This window comes from Cupressus sempervirens, chromosome 3 (genome assembly GCF_028749045.1).
Source record: "Cupressus sempervirens isolate cs-2001-9-10 chromosome 3, ASM2874904v1, whole genome shotgun sequence".
Taxonomy (NCBI): Eukaryota; Viridiplantae; Streptophyta; class Pinopsida; order Cupressales; family Cupressaceae; genus Cupressus; species Cupressus sempervirens.
Genome location: NC_143120.1, coordinates 189,600,650 through 189,626,571, shown reverse-complemented (window position 1 = coordinate 189,626,571; position 25,922 = coordinate 189,600,650). Strand labels below are relative to the sequence as shown.

Sequence of the window (25,922 nt, the reverse complement as noted above, 5' to 3'; positions counted from 1 at the left end):
ATTTGCAGGAACAAAGTTCATACTCATGCTGCTATTGAGGAGTCTATTACTTCCTTTAAGGCTTTGATGAAGACAATAAAGGGAATTTTTCTGTGAAAATCTGAGTTGCTTGTTCTGGTGCTGGTATTGGAAGCAGTTGTATGATGTTTGACTAATTTTCTTTTTCTTGGGTACAGGTGCAAGAGTGTGTATGTCTCTATATATAACAAATATTAGAAATTTAGTTATAATAAGTAGAACAATGATACTCATAATTTCCAGTAAATGATGAAGTAGCAATGCTTAATCTTATTAGTATTACCCTTAAGAAGATGAATACCAAGGGCATAACATACAAACAATCGAATCCTCATCCCTTTTTGTCAGAGAAAAAATGGGGGAACAAAAAGAAGTTTTGAGCCTGAAGTAAATTGTGTAAGTTGTATTTATATCCCATACTTGGTCACACAAAGTGAGTAAGGAGTTATTCGTAACTGTACTTTAATCTATTAACTGAAATACAAAAAACAAAGTACTCACTAATCATAACCTAAGTTGCCAATTTGGGTACAGGTGTGGACATGGGATACAAAATTTGGATGTGGGCAGTTTTTCTTCTCATGTATGGGTGCTACACACACACACCCACATAGTTAACTTTAAGAAGAGTGATACTCAACAATCCATAATTGTCAATAAATAATTTTTTAAATAGCTCATAATATCATATTCTTAATTTGCAAAAATGATAATATCCAAGTCTCAAAATGTCATTAAATAATGAAAATTCAAATTAGATTCCATATTTTATATATGTATACATCTTTATCAGAACCATCAGGGTCACAATCCATTAGATTGCCATTCCCACTAGCAACATCTATGTCTGGATTTACAGTACATTTTTAAGAAGAGTGATATTCATATATCCATAATTGCCAATAAATATTTTTTTAAAAATAACTCATAATATCATATTCACAATTTGCAAAAATGATAATATTCAAGTCTCAAAATGTTATTACATGGTGAAAATTCAAATTAGAATCAATATTTTATATTTATATTCATCTTCATCAGAAGCATGTAGGTCACAATCCATTGGATTGCCATTTGCACTAGCTACATCTAAGTCTGTTTTTTCCAATTTCCAAGACACTTCCTTGAACCTCTTATCTTGCTTTCATGCTTGGTGGGGATATTGGGAGTGTCAAACTTGGCTAGGAAGTCTTTTTTCACTTTCCAGTCTTTTTCATGTTTTGGATATGCCTTTTTATCCCAGTTGAATGCGCCTTTCCATAGAGAGGCTAGAAAAGCTAGCAGTTTGATTTTGTCCTCTTATATGTCCTTCCTCTTCTAGAGTGATTTTAAGAGGAAGATGTGCTTCACAACTTCTGTGCTATTCTGTCCAAATATTGGAAGCTGGATTGACAAGTCCATTTTAGTTTTCTCTTTCTTTGGTTTGGGCTTGTGGAGTGATAGTGTGTCTTTTTTCTCCTACTTTATGCTTCTGACTATGGGTGCTTACGTTTTGTTCCCTTGTCTCCTGCTAACTTTATCTCGAAGTATTCTTCTCCAAGTATCTCTCTCCAATCTGGCATCTTAATCTTCTTATTTGCTCTCTTCTTCTTCTTTATATGGCTCTCCCTCATGCTCTCATCCTAGACTTGTGCGACATGGGGGATGGATCGTGGTTTAGGGTTGGGACTCTTCATGGCATCTCTTCATCTTCTTATTTGTTGACGATGTTTGATTATTTTAACAAACATAATTCTTCTCCTTTGTTACACATGGCTTTATTTCCTTTTTCTATTTGTCCTCTCCTATGTTTCTTTATAGTTTTATTATCTAATTCATCTAAATATTCTTATTCTACCAATTTTCTTCTTGAACGAGCACAATTTTGTTTGGAGTACTTTCTTGGACAGCACTGCTTTTTTTTCTTCTTCTGTTTAGATTTTTGATCTGTATTTGTACATGTATAGTACCATCTTCATTATCCACGTGGATAATGCTTTCCAAAGCATATTGGGGTGGTTATGTAGAATGCTGTCATTATTTTTCAACTCATGTAGTATTTTTGTTTCACGCCTTGCTATCTTACCAGAATTGCATCAGGGTTATTTCAATTCCTTATAGAATCTCTTGGACTTTTGTTGCTACAAATTGAAAGATAGAAGTGACGAAAGCACATTCTTGGTAGAAAAGGGTTACTTTTTAGAATTTCTAGAATTAGGAAGCAAATGGTTGAAACCTGGTAGCAAGATTTTTGGTCGTAAGTGAGAAGCCCTAGATAGGTTAAGTGACAACCAATGAAATTCCCGATCATAATGCTTGGGTATGCATGTGTTCACCCTAGGTATGTGGAGGGTCATTTTCACTTAGGTACTTCATAGGAGCCATAACAAACCTAGGCCTCCTAGCGGTACCCCGGCATACTGGGACTGTACTATTATGTGGATTCGGGCTAAAACAGCAGTACTCAGTAACTTGGGTGGAAAGTATGATGCTGGATTCCTCGTTTAAAGTTTTGGTGCTGGAATAGAATTTTTCTGTGGTCTTATGAATGTTTCTTGTTCCAAGAAAAGAAGTTCAGATGACAAGGATTCTTTTACTGTGGTTAAATCAAAGTTTTTGGAACAATTCTATCAACCAGCTTGACCTTGGGATGGTAGTGTTGAAAGTTTTGTAGTATCATGTCTTATTTAGTTTGTTTGTTGTTCCTTGGCTGTCTTTTTCTGTCTTGCTGTTCTTATTGCTAGATCCTTTTGTTGTTAAAGGGTTTGGGCCTCTTCAAAATTCCTGCATATTAAATAAAAAGCAATATTGTAATTGATCTTTGCTTTATTTCATGTGCAGCATGCCTTGTAATAATACCAAGTTATAGATAGAATTTGTTTCTAACTTTTTGGAAAATCTTAGGTACGCTGCCTGCAATTTTTGTCTGTCAATTAGAATATCTGTGTGATATGCAATACTAATTGAGTTCATTGGCTTAATGCCTTTATCTTACTAGTAACTTGGATTTAGTTTTCTTTGTGATTGAATTGATAATCAACATAGTACAAAGGAGAGGAAGACTCCTTAAATATGTGATTACAAAAAATCTTTGATAACGGAAGTAATTGAGAACTGAAGATATAAGAGAATATTTTTAAATACTAGCCAATTGACATAGATGACCATCGCACTAAATATAACAATATAATTTTAATATTGTCCCTTAGTGGTCAATCTAATAATTACAATTTGTCGTCAAATTTTACAAACTTGTCTAGATTCTGGACTCAAGGACCATGTATATGAAATGACAATGAAGCTCCACATGTTTTGTATGTTTGTGGCAAGCTTTAGCATCCCTTGGTTGTCACAAAACGAGGGAGAGGGCCCTGTTGTTAGAAAGCATCCTTCAAAGCCAGACTGCCTCACACGCTGCTTCACTGCTTTGTCGGTTCTTTGATACTTCATTTGTGTCAAGGAGAGAGTTACCATTTGTTGTTTTTTACTGGTATATGTGGCTGCGCCTGTGTGAAGACTGAAAACATATACAAAGGTAGACTTCTTGTCCTCAACAAAACCTGCTCAATTTGAATTTGTGAATCCAGCTAGCCTAGGTTTTTTGGATTTTCTATGCAAAATGCTAAATTCAGATGTCTTTTTCACCTACTGCAATACCCAATAAGTGCAACCCAAGTGTTCTGCCTTTGGGGCTTTCGTGAAATGAGAAATATAACATCATAACTCAAAGCAGGTCTAGTGGTTTGAATGTAGATAAAGCTGCCCACTAGTTGCTTGAAAGTGGATTCATTGATCACCTTTGAGTCTGATTTGGTTGAAATTTTGAGCCCTTCCTCTGTAGGCGCCCCCAAGATTTTGTAATCTGTCCTTCTGAACTTGTCGAGAAAACTCCAGGCATATTGAAATCGTGAAATAAAAATACCACCACTTATCTGCCAAACCTCAATACCTAGGCAATGTTGAAGAAGGCCTAAGTTTGTCATATTAAAAGCCTGACCCAAATTGAGTTTGATATGCTCAAGCAAATGTTTTCCATTTGATTGTAATGATAATATCATCCAAATAAATGACAAGAAGAATGATATCATTACTTAAGGATTTGCCTTATAAATTGGGATCTAAAGGAGTTCTTCAAAACCCTTGTTCATCCAAAAATGTGTCAATCTTTATGTACCATGCATTGGGTACTTGTTTCAAGCTACAGAGAGCCTTTCTCAGTTTGCATACCTGATACACTTTTCCTGCATCTTGGAAACTCTGGGGCTGTGTCATGTACACTTATTCCTTCAAGTCTCCTTTGAGGAAGACATTCTTTACAGCCATTTGATGGACTTCCCATCCAAACTGTGCTGCCTATAGACACCCAAAATTTGGCAAAGACTTAAATCATGTGATTCCGATCAATCAATGCAAATTAAAGAGAAAATCAGAAGAAACACAACAGACTTTCAAACCAAAAATCACATCAGGTCATTAATCACCTATCAAATCGACAAGACCTAAATCAATTTTAAAAGAGGAAGAAAACAATTCAAATTCATAAAATGAAATTCAAAAGGGAGGAAGGAAAAAACAAAAGTGTTGAAAATAGTTATTAAATCAATAAAATCATTTATCCTCTCAAGATTGAAAATCTCCTTTTTACCATTTAAAAGAATTTGAAAAATCCTCATATTATCCTCAAAACCAAGTTTGTTGGACTCTTCCTCCTGGCTTCTTATGAGATATTTTCAGTTTCAGTTTCACCCCCAGTCAAAATTGAAAATTCTGGTTCTTACCCCAACCCCTTCCGAAATCCTATAAATAGGAGGGAAATCTAAGAGGCGAGGGATCCAAGGTTTTATGCATCTACACTATAGGCATATTTAGACTCAGTTTTAGCATTTTCATTGTAGCAAGTTCATAGCATTTTTAGCATCATTTTGTATCATTTAGCATCATTTATTGCATATTAGTTCATGGCATGATCATTTCAAAAACTTTTCTAGGAGTTGTATTTTACATATAATCTGCATTTTCGTCATAGATCTTGCATGTTATCATTGTAAATCTGCATTTTTAGCACAATCCCATTTTAGAACTGTCACTAAGATGCTGGTCTGAGAGCTATTTTAGCAGTTGTAGTTAGGGAAACATGAGATGCTTGTAGAGATTATATTCTAATGATGATATCTTTGGTCTAGCATAGTTTGTCATAAGTCTATTTGCATTCGTCACTAAAGTTTCATGATTATGCGTTCTCATCGTGTACACTACCATGGTTGAATTAGATGGATAGTGCTCATCTTTGCTGTAGGAGCACAAGTCTCCTCATACTCTATGCCTCAACTTTGCTAGAATCCCTTGTCCACCAACTGTGCTTTGTATTTGTCAACTGTTTTATCAGCTTTATACTTGACTTTGTACAACCATGTTTTATCAGTGGGTTTCTTGGTGGAAGATCTTAGAGGACCCTAAATCTTATTTTTCAAAAGACTTCGATGTTTGGATACCATAGCTGTTTCCTATTTTGATATACCTTTTGCCTTTGAATAATTCTAGGGTTCATAAACACTCTGAAAGCAAGTGATAAGATCAAAGTTGACTGTATTTTGCTTACTCTTACCTCTCGATGAGCAACCATTAACTAGTTCATCATCCCAAACATCACTAATGGGTTTCTCCCACTGCTTATGACACAAATAGAAACACCTTCATCCAAATTAGGATGGTCTCTGTGACTTGAACTGCCTTGAACTATATAATCGAGAAGCTGATCTAGGTTGTCTTGAGGAAAATCATCTAGTACTGGTACTTGCCTAAGAGAGTCTGAAAGTTTAAATTCATCATCAGAATCCCCCTTTCAAATGAAGCAAATGGAAGCTGAACATTGATATCTGAAGCCTTTAGGGGTTGATCATTAGGACTATTGTTAGGAGAAAAGAGCTCAAATGGCCCACCTTCTTCATCAATTACTACATCCTTGCTGAGCTTCAGGCAATTAGTATCGACATCTATCAGCCAGTAGGCTTTTATAATTGTCACTACGCCTTGCAAGCATAAACCTTCCACTATGGAGTAAGTTTGGTTCTATTGGCATCTCAAATCCAAACATATGTGGTAGAACCAAAAATCTTAAGATGATTGATTTGAGGTTTCCTTCCAGAACATGCTTCCTTGGGGTCATCTTCTTGCTAGCTTGTGTGGGAGACTTGTTGATAAGGTATACTACAGTATAAATTATCTCAACCCAAATTTTCTTGAGAACATTCCTGTTCTTCAACATGCATCAGGCCATATTTCCATAGCAAGTTTTTTCTTCCTCTCATCTACACCATTCGGTGTTCTAAGCTGATATTTGATCCCTTGTTTAGAATAGAAATTAATGAATTCTTTGGCATTGAACTCACCCCCATTATTTGACGTAAGAGTGACGATTAGATTTCTTGACTCTTTTTCTGCTAAGGTTTTAAACTTACGAAATTCGTTAAAAAAATCTGATTTTGCTTTGAGGAAAAACACCAACATTTTTCTACTAATATCATCAACAAACAAGAAAAAATGCTTGACACCAATAATTGATGCAATATTCATTGGTCCACAAACATTCACCTGATGAACCAATCGAAGAACCTCCCATGTTCTCCAAGCTTTTCCTTCTATTAATGGAGATCGATGCTGCTTCCCTGCTTGATGAGCCCCAGACAAGTGTGGTTGCTACTTAATCTTAGATAAGTTGTTATTGTATCAGACTAACAAACTTATATTACTCAAGGCAAAGATATAATAAGATTCTGAAGATGATTAATTTAACTGAGATGAAATGAAGAAGATCCGATGCTATTCTTGTCTTCAATTCTGCAATATATACTGGAAGAGATCCAATGAATATCTACTGGAAGACTTATTGATGTTATGTGTTCACCGTATATCCTGAAGCAAAGGAGATCACAGATTATATATGCGGGCAGATGAAGGAAGTCACGACTAATAGCCGTGACTCATATATGAGTCATGTCTATTAGACGTGACTGTTATTAAGTCGAGACATAACACATCTTAAATAATCTCATTAATATAAGACTTGCGCCTGAGTCATATAAGAAACTATGCAAGTGTAAGAGAAACTAATACAAGCACTCGATATTATATCGAGATTAATATAAACTGACACCTCATAGTTAATAGTCAGTTTTATATATAATATTAATATGAATAGATATGAAATCATAACTTATGTCACAATTTATATTTAGAATATATATATGTGTGTGTGTGTGTGTTTATTAAATATCTCATATATAATATAACATAAGTATAATTATAAGAGTTATAAATAACTCTTCAACTAATCTATACATCAACACTCCCTCTTAGATTAGTAGGGTATACATGTATAAGAAGTCTTTGATCAGAAGACTTCTTTTATCCAACGTCAAATATAAACATTGTAACACGTGAGAGTTTGGCCTACAAGAATATCAATTTCATGATATTCACCAATCTCTCAAAAGCAATGGCCTATCAGGAACATCAACTTAATGGTGATCACCAAATGCTTAGTGTGGTAATGGCCTATCAAAATATCAGGGTATGAAATACACCAAGTACCGGAAATATATCTATACAAACAACTTGTAGATAATCAAATTAATGATATCAACCGCCTAGTTGTTTGATTTACAAGATAAAGCTCTTACATGAAACACTTTCACAAAAATGAATCATGCTACAAGTTATTGTAAGGACGTCACATTACAACAACTTCTCCTGATACAAGTGAAAAACCTTTTGAAGTCGTCACTTCTTAAGAATTTAACACAGGTTATATATATATAAAAATAATGTACAATAATCAATTTCTTTGAGACATGTCCTCAGATTTTACAATCATACCAAGTTCTTTACGGAAAAGTTCCACCTTCGTCTTAGCAAGTGGTTTGGTAAGAATGTCTGCAATTTGATCCTCTGTACTAATATATTCCAGCTTGATTACATCCTTCTCAACCATGTCGCGAACATAATGGTAAGGTATCTCGATGTGTTTAGACCTGTTATGAAACACATGATTAAGAGATAGCTTGATGCAGCTTTGGTTGTCACAATAAATAGTAGTAGGTGGAAGAGGCTTCCCAAATAATCCAAATAGAAGTTTCCTCAACCATACAGCTTCTCTTTCTCCCATAGATGCGGCTATGTATTCGGCTTCTGTAGAACTCTGTGCTACTGAAGACTGCTTCCGACTAAACCAAGATATCATAGCTGAGCCCAATGTGAAACAACATCTTGAAGTGCTCTTGCGATTCTCTGAATTTCCTGCCCAATCAGAATCTGTCTATCCTTTCAAATTTAATTCAGTTTTAGATTATTTGAGACCATATCCAATAGTACCACTGAGATATCTGAGAATGTGCCTTGCTGCCACCAAATGAGTTTGTTTAGGTTTGCACATAAACTGACTGAGAACATTTACAACATAACAAATGTCAGGTCTTGTATTCACCAAATACATTAAAGAACCAATTATCTGTCGATATAGAGTAGGATCAACACTTTCAGAATCTTTAGTTGCTTCTTTTAGTTTCAAGAGATTTGTTTCCATAGGAGTTTTCATTGCCTTGCTATCCAACATGCCTAATTTGTTAAGTAGATCCAGAGTTTACTTGCCTTGGTTTAGAAAGATCCCTTCAGAATGCTGCCGTACTTCTAGTCCTAAGAAGTAGTGTAGTATTCCTAGATCTTTCATTTCAAATTCAGATATGAGAGCTTGTTTACATTTTTCAATTAAATGATCTTCTCCTGTAATCAAGAGATCATCAACATATAAAACCATAATTAACATATCCCCCTGTATTACTTTGTAATATAAATTTGGATCTGCAATGTTTTTAGAAAAGTCAAGTTTGGTTAGATGCTGATCTATCTGTTCATACCAAGCTCGGGGAGTTTGTTTCAATCCATATAAAGCCTTTTTCAACTTGCATACATGAGTTTGTTTATTGTACACTTCAAATCCTTTTGGTTGTTCAAGATAAACTTCCTCTTCTATAACACCATTCAAAAATGCAGTTTTTACATCCATTTGATGATTTTTCCATCCCTTGGATGCAACAATGGCTAAAACAGTTCTGACTGAGGTATAGCTGGCTACTGGAGCAAAGGTTTCATCATAGTTTGTTCCTTCCTTTTGGGAGAATCCTCTAGCAACAAATCTAGCTTTGTATTTATCAATACTTCCATCTACAGCATGTTTTATTTTGAATAGCCATTTGGAGGAAACAATTGATTTATTTTTCGGTCTAGGAACAATATCCCAAACATCATTCTTAAGTATAGAGTTGTATTCTTCTGTCATGGCATCTTTCCAATGTTGATGTTTTATGACTTCTTTTACATCAGATGGTTCAGATTTTGAAATTTCACTCATTAGTGCAATGTAACTTGAGTATATATTAGGACGTTTCCTCTCCCTAATGAAATCTGAAGGAATGGAATTATTTTCTTCAATTAGCTTTCTGGCCCATGAAGGTCTTTTCCTTTCCTTGGAGGTGTGAGTAATGTCCATAGGTTCAATTTGTTTATCTTCCTCATTTATAGACTCCCTCTCATTATCAGGATTTTGTTCTTCTAGAGTTTCTTCTGAATTAGATTCATCTTTAGATCTCTTGTAGGCCAAATCTTCATCAAATATTACATCTTGACTTAGTTCAATATTCCTTTGTCCAGGGATATAGATGCGATATGCTTTTGAGGTTTCATTATAACCTGCAAAGATTCCTTTCTTTCCTAAGGGCTCTAATTTGGTTCTCTTTTCTTTAGGAATATGTACATAGACGGGACAACCAAAAATTCTTAGGTGCTTAAGATCAGGTTTCTTCCTAGTAAATACTTCTTCAGGAGTTTTAAATTCAAGATAAGAGTGGGGACATCTATTTTGAAGGTAAACAGTAGTATTTGAAGCTTCTCCCCAAAGAAAAGTCTCAAGACTTTGATCATGAAGCATTGCTTTGGTAGAATGAACTATAGATCTATTTTTTCTCTCAGCTATTCCATTTTGTTGTGGATTGTAAGGAACTAAACACTCACTCTTGATCCCGACAGTTTTACAATAGTCTATAAAGATATCAGAAATGTACTCTTTACCATTGTCTGTTCTTAATACTTTTATTTTCTTTCCAGAAAGGTTTTCTACAGTGGCTCTAAACTCTTTAAATTTAGAAAGTATTTCCTCAGATTCTTTACTTTTAAGAAAATAGATCCATGTCTTCCTAGAGAAATCATCCACAAATATGATGTAGTATAGAATCCCTCCTAGAGATGGAACTGACATATGACCACATAAGTTTGAATGAATAAGTTCTAGAATTTCTTTGGATTTGGTTTGACTGTTATGAAATGTAGTTTTGACATTCTTCCCTAGAGCACAACCTTTACAAGTTCCTTCATGATATGGATTAAGTTTAGATATACTTGTTACCGTTTTTCCTATAGAGGATAGTCCTCGAAAATGAAGGTGACCTAATCTCCTGTGCCAGATTTCATTTTCTTTGAAGGAATCATGAATTAGAGCTGAATGAACGACAGAGTTAACCTGATAGAGACATCCATGTCTTGAGCCAATTTTATATGCATTTTTAATGTTAGAGTTCTTAGGCCAAGCTAAGACCTTTCCTTCCATAAATGTAATCCTGAGTCCATCTTCAAGAGCAGAGATAGAAAGAAGGTTTCTTTTTATGCCAGGTACATATAGTACCTTAGTAAGTTCAATTGTTTTCCCTCATTTTAGATGTATGGTGCATGTTCCTATTCCCATTACGAGGTAGCTTGAATCATCTCCAATGGTTAGTTCATCAACATAGTCTTCTTGTAGAGAGTCTAACAGCCCTTTAAAACCTGTGATATGTCGAGAGGCTCCACTATCAATTACCCAAGTGCTTGATCTGGATGATGCTTCATTGGAAAGTGCTGAATAGAAGGCATTATGTTCAGACTTTTCATTAGTGTTTTGAGTGCTTGCAAATGAAGCTTGAGTCTTAACTCTATCAAGACATCTAGATGCTAGATATCCAAATTTATCACACCTATAACATTGCATTTTGGAGAAGTCAGTGTGCTTTTTCCTTCCTTTGAATTTTCTTTTCTTCTTATTTACTTGAGTAGATAGAGCATGTATTTCTTCTTTTGAGGAGGAAACATTTTGACCTCGAGCTACTTGCATGCACTCTTCTTGTATACAATTAGCTTTTAGTCTTTCAAATTTAGGTAACTTAGATCGAGAGCATACCCCTTGTCTAAAGGTGTCCCATGATGATGGAAGACCTTTTAGAGCCATAATTGTTAACTCCTTTCCATCACATATATGTCCTACAGAAGACAGTTGATTTCGAAGATCGGTTATTCTCATGAAGTAAGAGGAAATTTTCTCTCCTTTATTCATTTTAATATTTGACATTCTATCTTTTAATGTAATGATTTGAACAATATTGTTTATCTCAAACATATTTTCAAGAGCATTGTACATCTCATGTGCAGTGTCTAATTCTGAGATTACTGGAAGTAAATGAGTTTTAACATCGTCCACAATAATTTTCATAGCTTTGTTGTTATCACTTTCCCATTTTTCGGTTTCATTATCTCCTTTAGGTGACTGGTTAGATTTTTCAATCAACTTATTTAAACCATGTTCTTTAAGTATAAGTTTCAGACGTAGCTTCCAACCTGCAAAATCTAGATCACCTTCTAGCCTATCTTCAAGTCTCATGCCGTTCACCATTTTATTAACAATATCTGATGCCTCTATAATCTAGAAAATTTATTGTTTGATATCAGGATACTTCTTTTAAGCCTGCTCTGATACCATGTTATTGTATCAGACTAACAAACTTATATTACTCAAGGCAAAGATATAATAAGATTCTGAAGATGATTAATTTAACTGAGATGAAATGAAGAAGATCCGATGCTATTCTTGTCTCCAATTCTGCAATATATACTAGAAGAGATCCAATGCTTTGAATATCTACTGGAAGACTTATTGATGTTATGTGTTCACCGTATATCGTGAAACAAAGGAGATCACAGATTATATATGCGGGCAGATGAAGGAAGTCACGACTAATAGCCGTGACTCATATATGAGTCATGTCTATTAGACGTGACTATTGTTAAGTCGAGACAGAACACGTCTTAAATAATCTCATTAATATAAGACTTGTGCCCGAGTCATATAAGAAACTACACAAGCGTAAGAGAAACTAATACAAGCACTCGATATTATATCGAGATTAATATAAACTGACACCCCATAGTTAATAGTCAGTTTTATATATAATATTAATATGAATAGATATGAAATCATAACTTATGTCACAAAATATATATATATATATATATGTGTGTGTGTGTGTGTGTGTGTGTGTGTGTGTGTGTGTGTGTGTGTGTGTGTGTGTGTGTTTATTAAATATCTCATATATAATATAACATAAGTATAATTATAAGAGTTATAAATAACTCTTCAACTAATCTATACATCAACATAAGCCTTCTACCATTTTCTCGCAAGCCAATTTAGAGAGATAAGATAGGTTGAAATGCTCATAATGTTGGTACCAAAGAGTATTGATAGAATAACTCTCACCAACCAATGCGTGCTGGTGAGATTCTTTAGTGTCGACTAGCCGATACAACCCATAGTCTTCTGCGTCAAACTGCTATGTATTTTCTTGGACTCATGAACAATATGACAGGTATTTGCATTGAAGATGATGACTAACTGGGGACTTTGGTGCTTAATATTACTCTCTCAGAGAAAATTGAGAGCCATGGCCGGAACAAAACATACATTGAGGAAAACAAGATTTTTTCCTCTAGAGGTAATCTGAACATTGCCTTTGCTGACAACTGAAGATTACTGAATTGAAGCAAGCCATAAACTTTGTGAATCAATCTCTCCTGTTTGTATAATGTCTAGATGCTTTTGAATCAGTATACGATTCACAAGTCTTTGCATGATCTGTCAGTCATTAGGACACAAATGAATATAATACTGACTCCTCCAAATGCTCTGTGACATGAGCCTTTTATTGAGATGCTTACTGGTTGGGTTCTTGATCAGCCAATCGCCTCCTGTGGAATTTCATATGACCAAGGTTTACCACAATTTAGATTCATTTAAGAATCATTAGCTTTGCCTTGTCCTTTCTGATAAGAGGACTTGCCATTTCCTTTGCCTTTTCTCTTGGCATTAAAAGCATTTTCAATTCTGACTGTCTTGCTACTGCTACCAAACTAATTCTTCCACTTGTCCTGCTATAAGAGTTTGTTGCATAGATCATCAAACTTCAGATCAACATTGATAGAGGTGACGTTGAGAGTTTTGACGAAGTGCTGATAAGATTGTGGTAAGCTTTCCAATGTGATAACATATCCTAATCTTCCATCTTATCACATATCCTCTTCTTCCATCTTGCGACCACCGACATCATATTGATTGTGAATGTCTTTGATCTTCATTAAATGATCCTGTAAAGACATCTATTATGATCAAGAACAATTATTTTTTAGGATTCAGTCTTCAACAAAAGTTTGAGTTTTATCAATAAAATTCCAAGGTATTTAAGAAGCGGCAATTTATCTCATATTTTGTGCCTTTGGATAGCTAGAGGGATGGCTTCATTACCAACATCACGTTGGAAGGTGGCCAGAGGCTTGACGGCAAGAATTATAATACCTAGAAATAGTAGATGGCCACCACTTTTTAAGTACCCGTGTCTTGATCAGATTATTCTTGGTGAACCTGCTCATCCAATAACCAAGAATTTACAGAAGAAAATCGCTTCAAAACATGACATCACCTTCATGTGTTAGGTAGGTCTGAAAACAGGTGCGCAATATTCAGGTGAAAACAAACACATTTTTCTTTTGCAGAAGAAAAATTCTCCAATCTCAGGCACAAGCAACCAGGACTTTAGAAACAAAATCATGCCAGAAAATGTAGTGTTAAAAACTGCTATCTTCAGAATTCGTGATGATGTAAAATAAATGGCCGAAAAGCAGTTTGAAATTTTTAACGCAGATAAAAACTGATAAAAATTTCTAAAGATTTCCCCAAAATTTCCTGATAATTCTTGTACAATTTTGTTAATAAAAAATTTGCCCAAAACAACCTCTGCTATTAATATTAGATACCATGAAATGATTGAGGTAATCAATATATTACAAAGGAGAGGAAGACTCTTTAAATAGGCGATTACAGAATATCTTTCATAACAAAAATGCTTGACAACTAAAGACATAAAAGAAAGTTTATAAATATTAAGTAATTGACATAATTCACTATTAATCGTAACAATATTTTTTTAATAGTGATATCATATATAGATTAAAAAATGTAAATGTTTGAATGTTTATTCTATGATTTTGTGAAGAAAATAATCAGTTTTACTACACATTACGGTTTTCTATTCATATTTGTATCAGGCTTACTCTATCCAAGCTTGATAACAATTCATGAATCAATGTTTACCTTAGAGTTTTTGATTGGGACAAGTGATGTCTTCTGCTAACATGTGTTTCCATGTCACATTTTGCTATTTTAATATTTTTGTAGTAAGATGTTATATATGTAAACGTTCTTTTGTTTGGAAGTCTCATTTTTTTTTTTGTTTTGATTTCTTTTTCAACAATATAGAACTAAGAAAAATTACAGAAGTGGATTACAGTTGGATAATAGATATATACGTAAACATTCTTTTATTTGGAAGTCTCATTTATACATTTGTTTCAATTTGTTTTTTACAATATAAATAACAATGCAAAAGCTACTTACAGATTGATAATAGTTGCCATCAAACAAACTTTTTGACTTTCAATAGTTGGGCAATAGATTGGTAATATATAGCTGTGTCACAAGGTTAGGTGAATTTCATACATGAAATTTAAATTTTAGCTAGGTTACCAGTTCGGGTTCATGGACGGGTTCAGATTTAGGTACAAGTTCGTGGGTTTGGGCAATTTTTTTTTTATAAAATAAGAGAAATATACATAATTGCAAAACTAAATTATTTCATAGTATGAATATATGTTGCTTGATCATTGATTAATGCCAAATGTCAAATATAAACATTAAATACTCACTCATTAATCTATGTTCACAATTCTAAAGAAAAGCATACATTGAATTACTGAATTGCAAAATAAAATTTCAAAACATAGACTGGTTCATCAAATAATAAAGTTTGAAACATAATGATAATATCATAATAGTGACAACTTTTTAATAGTTTATCATTCTATCAAGGCTCTTCAAGGGTCAAATGGGTCAAAAAATATAGTTTTTTGTGTTTTTAACAACATACTTTTTGCTCCTCATGGGCTGTGGGTCCTTGAGGGTCCGCATGGTCCCTGTAGGTCTGTGGTGGGTCCGCGTAGGGTCTGCACCATGGACTGTGGATCCATGGGTCTGGGGACTCACAAGGACCCACAGTCCGTGGTGTGGACCTTGCTCAGATCCGCCACGGACCCAATGAAAATTTAGACCTGGTCGGCAGGGTCCGAACCCAGTACCTTAGAATTTTAGCTAACATTAAACTTCTATATAAAATTCCTTAAAAGTTTGCCATGGGATTCGTATGGAAAATGTCAGATAATTTTTTTACTTATCTTGTTTGAGAGCATACTGGTTGAAAACATAGCAAATAGGTATACTTTAGTCTTTCAAAATAATAGTTGTGCTGATTATCAGCTACCATTGTGGACAAAGAATTGTCAAGAAGCATTTTCCGTGCAATTCCTTTCATTTCTGTTGCAATCGCACTCTCAGTGTTTTCTTCCAGTAACTTGCTAGTTGGGACCTTTCTGTAGCTGAGTCATGAGTGCTTTTAGTTTTAGTGTCTTTAGAATTATATATTTCTTTTTATGTTTGTGTCATCCATTAAATTTTATGAAGTATTTTAATTTTTTTAATATGTATGTAAAATTACAAATGTTATATTTTTCTTTTCTATTTACATCAATTTGTTTTTGTTATGATCTTTTCAAATAAAATCTGATCACATACTTATATAAATATTATATGTTTTTAACTTTACACATGTTAAATATTATTTATTTAAATTTCTATTAAATTTTTTTAGATAGTTAAATTTAATATTGTTTCATTTTATTTTTGTGGTTTTTATTGTTTTAATAATCATTAAATAAATTAAATTTTCATATTTTGAAGTATTCAATTTAGGTTTTAAACTATTAATCAATAAATCTTAACAAGTCTAAATATTTAAATTAATTCAACAAATATATATTTAATATGGTTTGTTTTAAAATTAGTACATTTAAATATTTATATTAAAATATTAAACTTAATATTATTTTTTAATTTAAATTTAATATTGCTTTGTTTCATAGTTTTTATTTTTAGTATTTTGTAGCATAAGTTAAATTCTCACATTGAAAAGTAAATAAAGTTTGTATAAGGTGAATATAATGTTGATTTTTTTCCCAAATTTTCTTCATTTGCAAATTGCATTCAAATATTATTGTTGTCAAACTTGAATTCAAATTCGAACCTTGTGGCTTAGATATATAGTTAAGTTTGCACAATAGTTGATGTGAAGTTTTATATCTAACTTATAACTTCATGTAGGTTGTTGAACTGTTGTCAAAGGTTTTGGAACATCTTGTGACTGGTGAGATAATGCAGATGACAACATCATCAGAACAATGCTGTAGGTATGTTGTATTGACTTATTATTGCACTAAAGGTTTTTTTGTGCATGTGCCTTTGATCCATGTTTCTTAATACAATATGTTAGGAAATAAATAATGCATACTGTCTTTCCAAAGTTTATTTGGAAAAAAGGTTGGACGTCCACATTAAGAAAATGTGTCATTTGGTATGTGTGCATTTAAACTGCATATAACAATTCTTTTTTTATATCAGTAAAAGTATTTATTATATTATATTAATAATTAAAAGATAGTTACAGTACTCTGATTCCAGTTCTAGCTGTGAAAAGCCCAAAACACAATACCCACCCATTTTCATACATACATCGACTAAGCAACCAAGGCCACATTCAAACAATGTCCTACAAATTCTACCAAGCTTGCTCCAATACACAAAGATCACATTTGGACAAGAATGCCTATGAACGAGCATAGTCTGCATATGAAATTTCAAAAAACAACTCACCAAATTGATGACAAACAACAAAAAAAAAAACCTAGTAAGGGTTTCTGTCGGCCGAGGTGTGACCCCTTTCACCACAGGCATTAATAACCTTCCCGCTTCTGCAAGGTGACCTTTGGTTCGATTCCTCTTTCGTGAGTGCCTTCTATGCATAGGTCTCGGACTGTTTGCACGACTGCGACTATTTTGTGCACATCTGCCATTGCCTTCACCATGCCAACTCCCACACCAGTGTCCCTTGCCCAAATTGTGATTGTGTCTCCTTTGAGTCCTCCTTTGGATTTCATGTCTACCCAAGCATCAACCAACTTTAGGCAAAAAACCTTCTAGTTCATTTGTTACTTGGGAAATCCCCAGACCAGCTCCAAATCCCAATCATGCATAAAGTCGACCACCAAGGCCCAAGCTCTGCGAGCATCCATTTTCTTCTTTGTGCTATTCCCCAACCCTCTATGCCACAAGAAAACTTGCAGAGTATATGAACCTTGGGAAAACTAACTCAATCCCCATTCGCTATAACGAAACCACGACTTGAGACCCCATATCGCAGAATTTTGTCCAACCCAACCAACATTCAGGGTTAATACACTGCTCCACATTATGTTTCACCTTTTCCTTAGGAGAAAATGTAGACCCCATACACAGAGAAAAGTAATGGTGTCTGTATTTGTGCACCAACATAAATTTGAAAGCACATACTCCACACCCATAAGAGCATTGATCACCTCCAAAAAGAAGGGATGTTGAGAAATGAAGACATGGCTTAGTCATTCCTTTGTTATAGGTAGTTTGAAGGCCATTTGTTTCTTTGTGGCGCTAAATGTCAAATTTGCGTTGATGATACCTCACTTTCCTTCCTACCTCACAACCTCGTGCTTTTTTCGATGTCTGAAAATTGTGCTGCTAGGTTTGGATATCAATGAGTTAATGGTACTAACATTCCTTTGCATCTAAATTGCCGGTTCAGATTCTAGTTCAGATTGGGGTTCAACATTTGGGTTCAAAATTTGCTCAGAATTTTTTTGGGCTGGGTTCGGGTTCGTTTTGGGTTCACATATACAAGTTTTTTTATTTAATTTTTTAATTTTTTAATTAATTTTTATTATATATATGTAAAAATATGCTGTAGCAAATAAGTTCATACACCACTATGCTAATATTAAAGCAATTTAGTAAAATACACCACATATATTAATGATTTAGTTCAAATGGCATGACAAAATGTCAAAATACACCACTATATCAATGTTTCATTCAAAAATTTTAAAACATTAATGTCAACATTAGTAATCACTAATCAATAATCAACCATGTGTGATCAAATATCAATTTATCATAAAAAATCATTAAAGAATTCATCATCAATAGGCAATTGTTGATTAGAAGCACAATTAGTCCTACTAGTATCAACAGTCTTAGTCGTAGCCTTAGGATCAACTTCATCATCACTATGTATCTAAGGATCACCATCTTCAATTGCAAGTGCATCAAAGTGGGCTTCCAACTCTACAACCTCAAGTTTGACATTCCAATGTTTTGCCTCCCCCTTTTTGTAGGTATTCTCTTTGTGAGTTGTGAGCATCAAGTTTGAATGCACAAACACAAAGTTATCTGCCTTCTTGGAGTTTAGTCGGTTGTGTTTTATTGAGCGGATGAAGGAGTATGTGCTCCAATTGTTCTTAGTTTATGATGAACTAGCAATCTATCAAGATTTACAAATTGACAATTATAGAGTGAAGAGTTTTGAATATTTACTAACAAGAAATTAGAAATTAGAATCTTAAGGTTAAAGAACTTGTGATAAAATTTTGATGAGAATGGGCTGCAAGTGTTGGTACATTTGTCCATGGAAGTACCACCATTCACGAACATCAAAATTCTTCTTGTCTTCAAGAGCGTCAAGACCACAATCATTGCTGATTGTGAAACTCATTAATTCAGGCCTCATTGTAGGTCGTGGGTGCTCGGGAAAAAGTCTTCAAAGGGCTTTTTGTACCATTGAGCAACTTCTGGATCTCCGTATGGAGCAACTCTATTGATACTCCCCTTGTGGATCAATTGGCTATAGAACTTGGGGCTCAATGCAAAGGCAAGTAGATGCAAGGGGGTAGTCATCTTGTTCCATCTCTCTACCATGATTATATGTAGCTCCTTGAAGAAACGATCTTGCTCTTTCTCATAGATGATATTTCTTATGTCCTCAATCATGGAGTCAATGCCATCATATACCTCATCCAAGCAAGGCCTATCCATGTGAGTGTATCGGGTCATGCTCAATATAGGCTTGGTGATCTTTAGAAGGTACTCAACACTATCCCACCAAGAGTCATTTAGTATCAATGCCTTTATGGCAGCATCCTTGACACTATTAGATTGCTTCCATATGCTCCAATTAGCACTAGTTTACATTCTAGACAATGCCTTTTTAACCTTGAGAAGGGATCTCAAAACAATAGTTTTGGAAGCAAAGCAATTCTCAATTGTTGAAGATGGTAGCTGCGATAGAGATCTTTATCCATAAAAATATGGATGTTATTACCGTTATTGTCATCTTCACTTGAAAGGTCACTTAAAGTTTAATTTGTAATATTAAATGTAAATAACATGTGTCATTCACATGTATTGAGGCATGAATATTTGAAGAGTTATAATTAATTATAGGAATTATGGGAATCTCAAGAGACCTTTGGTTATAATGTGAAGAGTCTCTAGTACTGATATATATTTGCATCAAGCAAAGGATATTGTATACTCGAATATTTCTTTATATATAAAGATATATTTCTGTTGTGTGGCTGGGTTTTTCCCTTCATTCTCGAAGGTTTTTCCCAGGATATTTCTGTTGTTTATTGGTTCATTTTTGCTACTTCTTATTGTTGTTTATCACCTTTGATTTCTAGACTAAAACTTAACATGGTATCAAAGCCAGGTTAAATAATAGCATTTATAGGAGCTCCTCTTGTTTATGTTTTTGGTTGGCTCTAGTTGTTTATGACCCTTGAATCTTCTTGGGTTTCTGGGCGATATCAGATTGATTTGTTATGTTCAAATCATTGTGTTTTCTCATATGCGTGCTTCGCATATCATGTTCTCATATCTCTTGATATTTTGATATATCATTTGAATTTGTTTTGCATAAAGTTCTCAGCTTTGAACTGTATTTTTCGACTTCTTTTATTTTTTGTTGTCTGTAATTTGATCGTAGGCTATGAATCTGTGTAAATCTCTTGATCTTTTTCCCTCTAAAAATTTCTTTATCATCGCCAGAAGTTTGGAGTTTGTGTGGTAAGGGCATCAATCTCCCATGATGTGCGCAAATTTGGAATGCATTGTTTTCTTCTCTTTTATTGTGTAGTATTGTGTATGCATGTGTGATTTTATCTTATGCATTGTTCTTATGCTCCTCTGGCAAGTCCTTGTATTTGCGTTTGTCTGGCATTCTTCGTCATAACCAATTTGGTTAGCATCAGTGCTTTTATGTGAAGAGCTACTTTGTAATGACAAGTAAAAAATTCGGTGAACTGTCATGACCTTGTCTGCTTTTTGAGTATAGAATGATATTCGTGGATGCTTTGTGTTGATTGCTATTTTTTTAATCCGCATGGGTTATTTGACTACGCCTTTAATTGATTCCTTTGATAACGGTTTCTACAAACAATTGTCTTTACGTTCATCTTTCATTATTGCCGTTTTTTTATTTCGAGTTGGTCTACCTTCATTTTTCTTTGGTTTGAGATGATTAAGCTTTGTCTGGCTAACATTTGTCCATAATATTTGAAGCTCCCTTTATGTTTTAAGATCATACTTTATTGTAGCGGTCAGTTATGGTTCCATCAAGTACCTTCAAGTAGAATTGTGTTAATCATTCTGAGCATGTTAGATCTCATTTTTATCGGGTATCATATCTTGGACAATCGTGATCTCTGTCATTAATAGTAATTTAACTTGTTGGTAATGTCGATTCATTCATTGGCTTCAAGAGTTCTATTGTGGATGTCGCATATCAAATCATGATCTCTTTAGCATTGAGTGTGTTATGTTCTAGCTGTGGGAGGTATGCTTTTGCTAAGTTTTTCTTTTCTTGAGAAGCGTTTCTCCTACTGCCAGGATCATTTGTTCATATTTTTAGTAATTGCTGTTCTATCTTGCCATTTCTATGGTTCATGACATGAGTTTTTATTTTTTGACGTTAATGATTATCATGACATTGCCATTTTTCCTGACATGGCACTTGAATGGTTCCAGTTGGAATCTCTGATTATCTCAAACTCGTCTTACAGTACATGGAAAAGCGACTGTTCAGCCTTGAAGCTTCATCTTTCCTCTCTAATTGTTTTTATTTGTGATGATTTTTTATAAAGGCTATTGGAAATTCTCAGTCAATGAATGTGAAGATGTGGTTGAAGAAAGTTTTTTTTGTTTTATTCTATTGCAATCAACTTCAGGGATCTTCAGGGATGTCTTGAAAGGCATCATGGTATTTGGAATTTTGTTCAACGGCTCTTGAACAGATTCAATATAAGAGATACATGACTCATATATGAAGCTGGCGTGCAATCCAGCGGTGAAAAGCTTGGCTCTTGTATTTGAAATGGAACCCAGAGATTCTTGGTTACACTCCTCTTACAGAAAGGAAAATTTTAATTTAAAAAGGCAAACATGAGATAAGTTTTCATATTCTTGAATATTGGTTATTGCTAGAAATAAAGTATGATATTATTTGGTACCTTTGATTGATTAATCTTTTATTGTTGCAGCTGCAATGAGAAAGGCAATAGGTTGCTTTAGGAGATGTTAGATTCAAAGGGAGACTTCATAATTAAGAGGGAGTTCTAATGGAATCCCCTTCACTGCCATACATGCTTGTGATGCTTGTTGTATTTGTATAATTTGACTTAAATGGAACTAAGTCTTATTTTGTTATGCTTATTTCTATTCCTGTGTGAATAAATGAGATTGTAAGATCAGCTATGATAACTCTTTCACTATGCGATAGTGAACATCATGTTGAGAGTCCATGATGTCATCATGTTGAGAGATTCTGTGATGGGAGTTGGATGTCATGTTGAGAGATTTCATGAAGTTCATGTTTTGAGAGTCCGTGATTAACGGCTTAGCTGTGAGTCTTACAAATCTTTCATGTTGAGTGATTCCATGATTATTAACAATGAGTGATTGTTACAGGTTTTCATGTTGAGTGATTCCATGATTATTAATGTGTAATTGTTACAGGTTTTCATGATTGATTGTTATAGGTTTTCATGTTGAAGTAATTTTTACAGGGTTTCATGTTGCGTGATTTCATGAATATGATTGATTGTTACAGGGTTTCATGTTGAGTGATTCTATGAATACGAGTATTTGTTACAAGTTTTCATGTCGAGTGATTCCATGAATACGGGTAATTATCTCAGGTTTTCCATGAATCTTATAGGATATATGGTATGAGATTTTATCATTGAAATTTTGGTTGTAGTCTTGTACGATTGTTTAGCTAAAGATCTCTCTCTCTGGCTAAGAGGGAGTGTTGAAGATGGTAGCAATGATAGAGATCTTTATCCCCAAAAATATGGACGTTATTACCGTTATTCTCATCTTCAACTGAAAAGGTCACTTTAATTTGTAATATTAGAAGTAAATAACATGTTTCATTCACATGCATTGAGACATGAATATCCGAAGAGTTTTAATTAATTATAGGAGTTATGGGAATCTCAAGGGTCCTTCGGTTATAATGTAAAGGGTCTCTCCTATTGTTATATATTTGCATCAAGCAAGGGATATTGTACACTCAAATATTTCATTATCAATAAAGATATATTTCTGTTGTGTGGTTGGATTTTTCCCTTCATTCTCGAAGGGTTTTCCCAAGATATTTCTGGTGTTTATTGGTTCATTTTTGGTACTTCTTATTGTTGTTTATCACCTTTGATTTCTGGGCTAAAACTTGACATCAACAACCTATTTTAAAATAAAAACAATAAGGGCCTGTTTGGTTGTGGGAATATAAAAATGGAAATAGGAATACTTATTCTTGAATAGGAAATGGGGTTACATATTACTATTTTTGTTTGGTTCACCCAGAATTTGATGCGGAATTCATGGACCCAAAAATTTATGTTTTCTAAAATAAAAAAAATTGGAATAGGAATACATATTCCTATTCCACCTATTTAGGTGGAATAGCAAATGCTCATTTTTGGGCCAAAATTGGAATATGTATTCCAATTTTATTCCTATTCCAATTCTGATTTGGTTCATCCAGACAGAGAATTCAAAATTTTAAGAATATGCATATGGCTATTCCACTTGTATTCCCATTGCCAAACGGGCCCTAATAGATTAAAAATTTGAAAACATAGAAAGTTTACTTAACTAAAGTGACTAGATTTCTAAAACATGTTTAAACTTTAAACAATTGAACTTACCTTCAAGAGCTCCAATTTTGAGAATTGTCTGATTATGGTTTGTGTCAAATGATGGTTCGTGACAAACATTTGGATACCTTGTGCCTCTTCATACATTTTTTTTATCCACTCAATCTTAGTGCCAAATTTTTGCAGCATTAGGTTGAGTGAGTGCACAACACAAGGTGTCCAAAAATTTGTTCATACCTCTCAACGAATACGCCGACAACCCTACAATTCTTCACATTGTCAGTTACTACTTGAACAACGTTTTGAGGCTTGGCTTACTTGATAGCTTGGATGAGAATGTTTGCAATGAAAGGACCATCTTTTACGTCTCGTTTACAATCCACAACTTTCAGAAACATTGCACCTCTTGTAGACATTGCAATAACATTCACCAATAGACGGTTCCTTGCATCTTTCTATCCATGCAATACTATTGTCATACCTATTTCGACCCATGAAGCCTTGATGGGCAACATGGCATTCTCTATACAGGCTACCTCATCATCCAATAAAGTGGTGCATATCTTCTCATAACAAGGGCTCTTGAACCCATTTGGAGACTCATTAATTGCCCTCACCATATATTACCAATATGGTGAGTGAACAACATTAAATGACAATCCATTTGCATAGACGCATCTGGCTATGGCTTGATCAACAATGTCTCTAGCTTCATTTTGGAATGATGATTCCAAGGGTCCCATTGCTCTCTTACTTACAATTTGTTGTTGAGGAGGACGCAAGAATGGATGGCCGTTTGCAGGTGGTTCATTGGGATTGGTTGTTGAAGATATAGATGATGTTTATTCTTTCTTTAAAGATCTACCACTTTCCTATGGATGTGAAGAATTTTCCCTCCTAGCAACTTCCTTTGCTTGCTTTTGTTCTTGAATCTATTTGTTTACAATGTGATTTGGAAGGAAGGTTTTAGGTAGCTAGGGAGGAATCCTTCTTGATATCTATGGAGGAATCCTCTTAGCTAGGGAGGAATTGTTCTTGATACCTGAGTTATGAAGTGTATCAACCATGGCCACTCCTTAAGGATGGGTCCATCATGGCCACTCCCATGATTGGAAATGCAAATGAACATGAGTGCTCATCGCACAATCACCCAATGTGATGTCGTCAACTCATCATGATGTTCACCATGGCTACTCTCACAAGGTGAATACACACAAGTGCAAAGTTATGGAGTCCCTCACATGATATCCACCATGGCTACTCGTAGAGGGGTCGTCCGCCATGGCTGCTCCCAAAGGGCGGAACAATGCTTTTCACCTCAAATTTCTCAGTCACAAAGAAGAATACATTTACAAGTGCTTGCACCTCAAACTTCTCTCTCACAAAGATGAATGCCTTAACAAGGGCCACTGCCTCAAACTTCTACCTCATAGAGAAGAGCGTATTGTAGTACATCTCAAGAAATCACTAATGTTGAGACTCTCTCAACAAGGCCTTCATTCTCCACAATTTCAAACTTCTCTCGAAAATGCACAACTTCACTTTGACAAGGGTCTTGGTGAGAATATCAACCATCTGATCGTCAGTTCTATTGTACCTCAACTGAATAGCATTCTTTTGCACCAGGTATTATAATATTGTGATATATACAATAAAAATCTACGAGCTTATCATAGCAATAGAGGACAAGCCTCATAACAAAAAAGAGGAATTAATTATATTCTGAAAGGAAGAGAGAGAGAAGGAGCAGAAAAAAGGAGCTAGTGTAGCACATCTTCAAAAGTGTCCATCCACACTGTCCAACCCATAGATCTTTCCATCCAAACCAAGTTCTTCATGCTCTTTTCTGTCATGAAAGACATGATTGACAAAAAGCTTTATGCAACTTTTATTATCACAATGAATAACTGTAGGCTCCAATTATTGGCCAAACAATCCTGCAAGGAGCTTTCAAAGCCACACTGCTTCACAGGTTGCCACACATGCTGCAATATATTCTGCCTTTGTAGTGTTCAGTGCCACATAAGTCTGCTTCCTTCTACACCAAGAAATCATAAATATCCCAAATTGTAGCAACAACTAGAGGTGCTTTTCTGATCAGCAACACTCCCTGCAACATTAAAATAAGAACAACCTTGCAGATTCAGGTCTATACTGGAAGAATATTTCAGGACAGATCCAACCGGACCATGTGAGTATCTCAAGATATGCTTGGTTGTAGCTAGATGTATATGCCTTGGTTCACACATGAACTGACTAAGTGCACTCACTGTATAACAGATGTATGGTCTAGTGTAACTAGATACATTAAGGATCCAAAGAACTGTCTGTACATAGTAGGATGTACAGATCTGAACTAGCTGCTGATTCACTTATTCAAG

At 34.5% G+C, this 25,922-nt stretch overlaps 1 protein-coding gene across 2 annotated transcripts in view; it reads left to right on the top strand.

Annotated features, from left to right (window-relative positions):
* The window catches only part of GPS1 (geranyl diphosphate synthase 1), a 185,285-nt gene that overhangs the window by 70,808 nt on the left and 88,555 nt on the right, over positions 1 to 25,922 (top strand). For both annotated transcript variants that reach the window (XM_089818979.1, XM_089818980.1), the window contains exon 9: positions 16,619 to 16,704. In XM_089818979.1, coding sequence (XP_089675105.1) covers positions 16,619 to 16,704 — 86 coding nt within the window. The remainder of the gene's footprint in view (positions 1 to 16,618; positions 16,705 to 25,922) is intronic.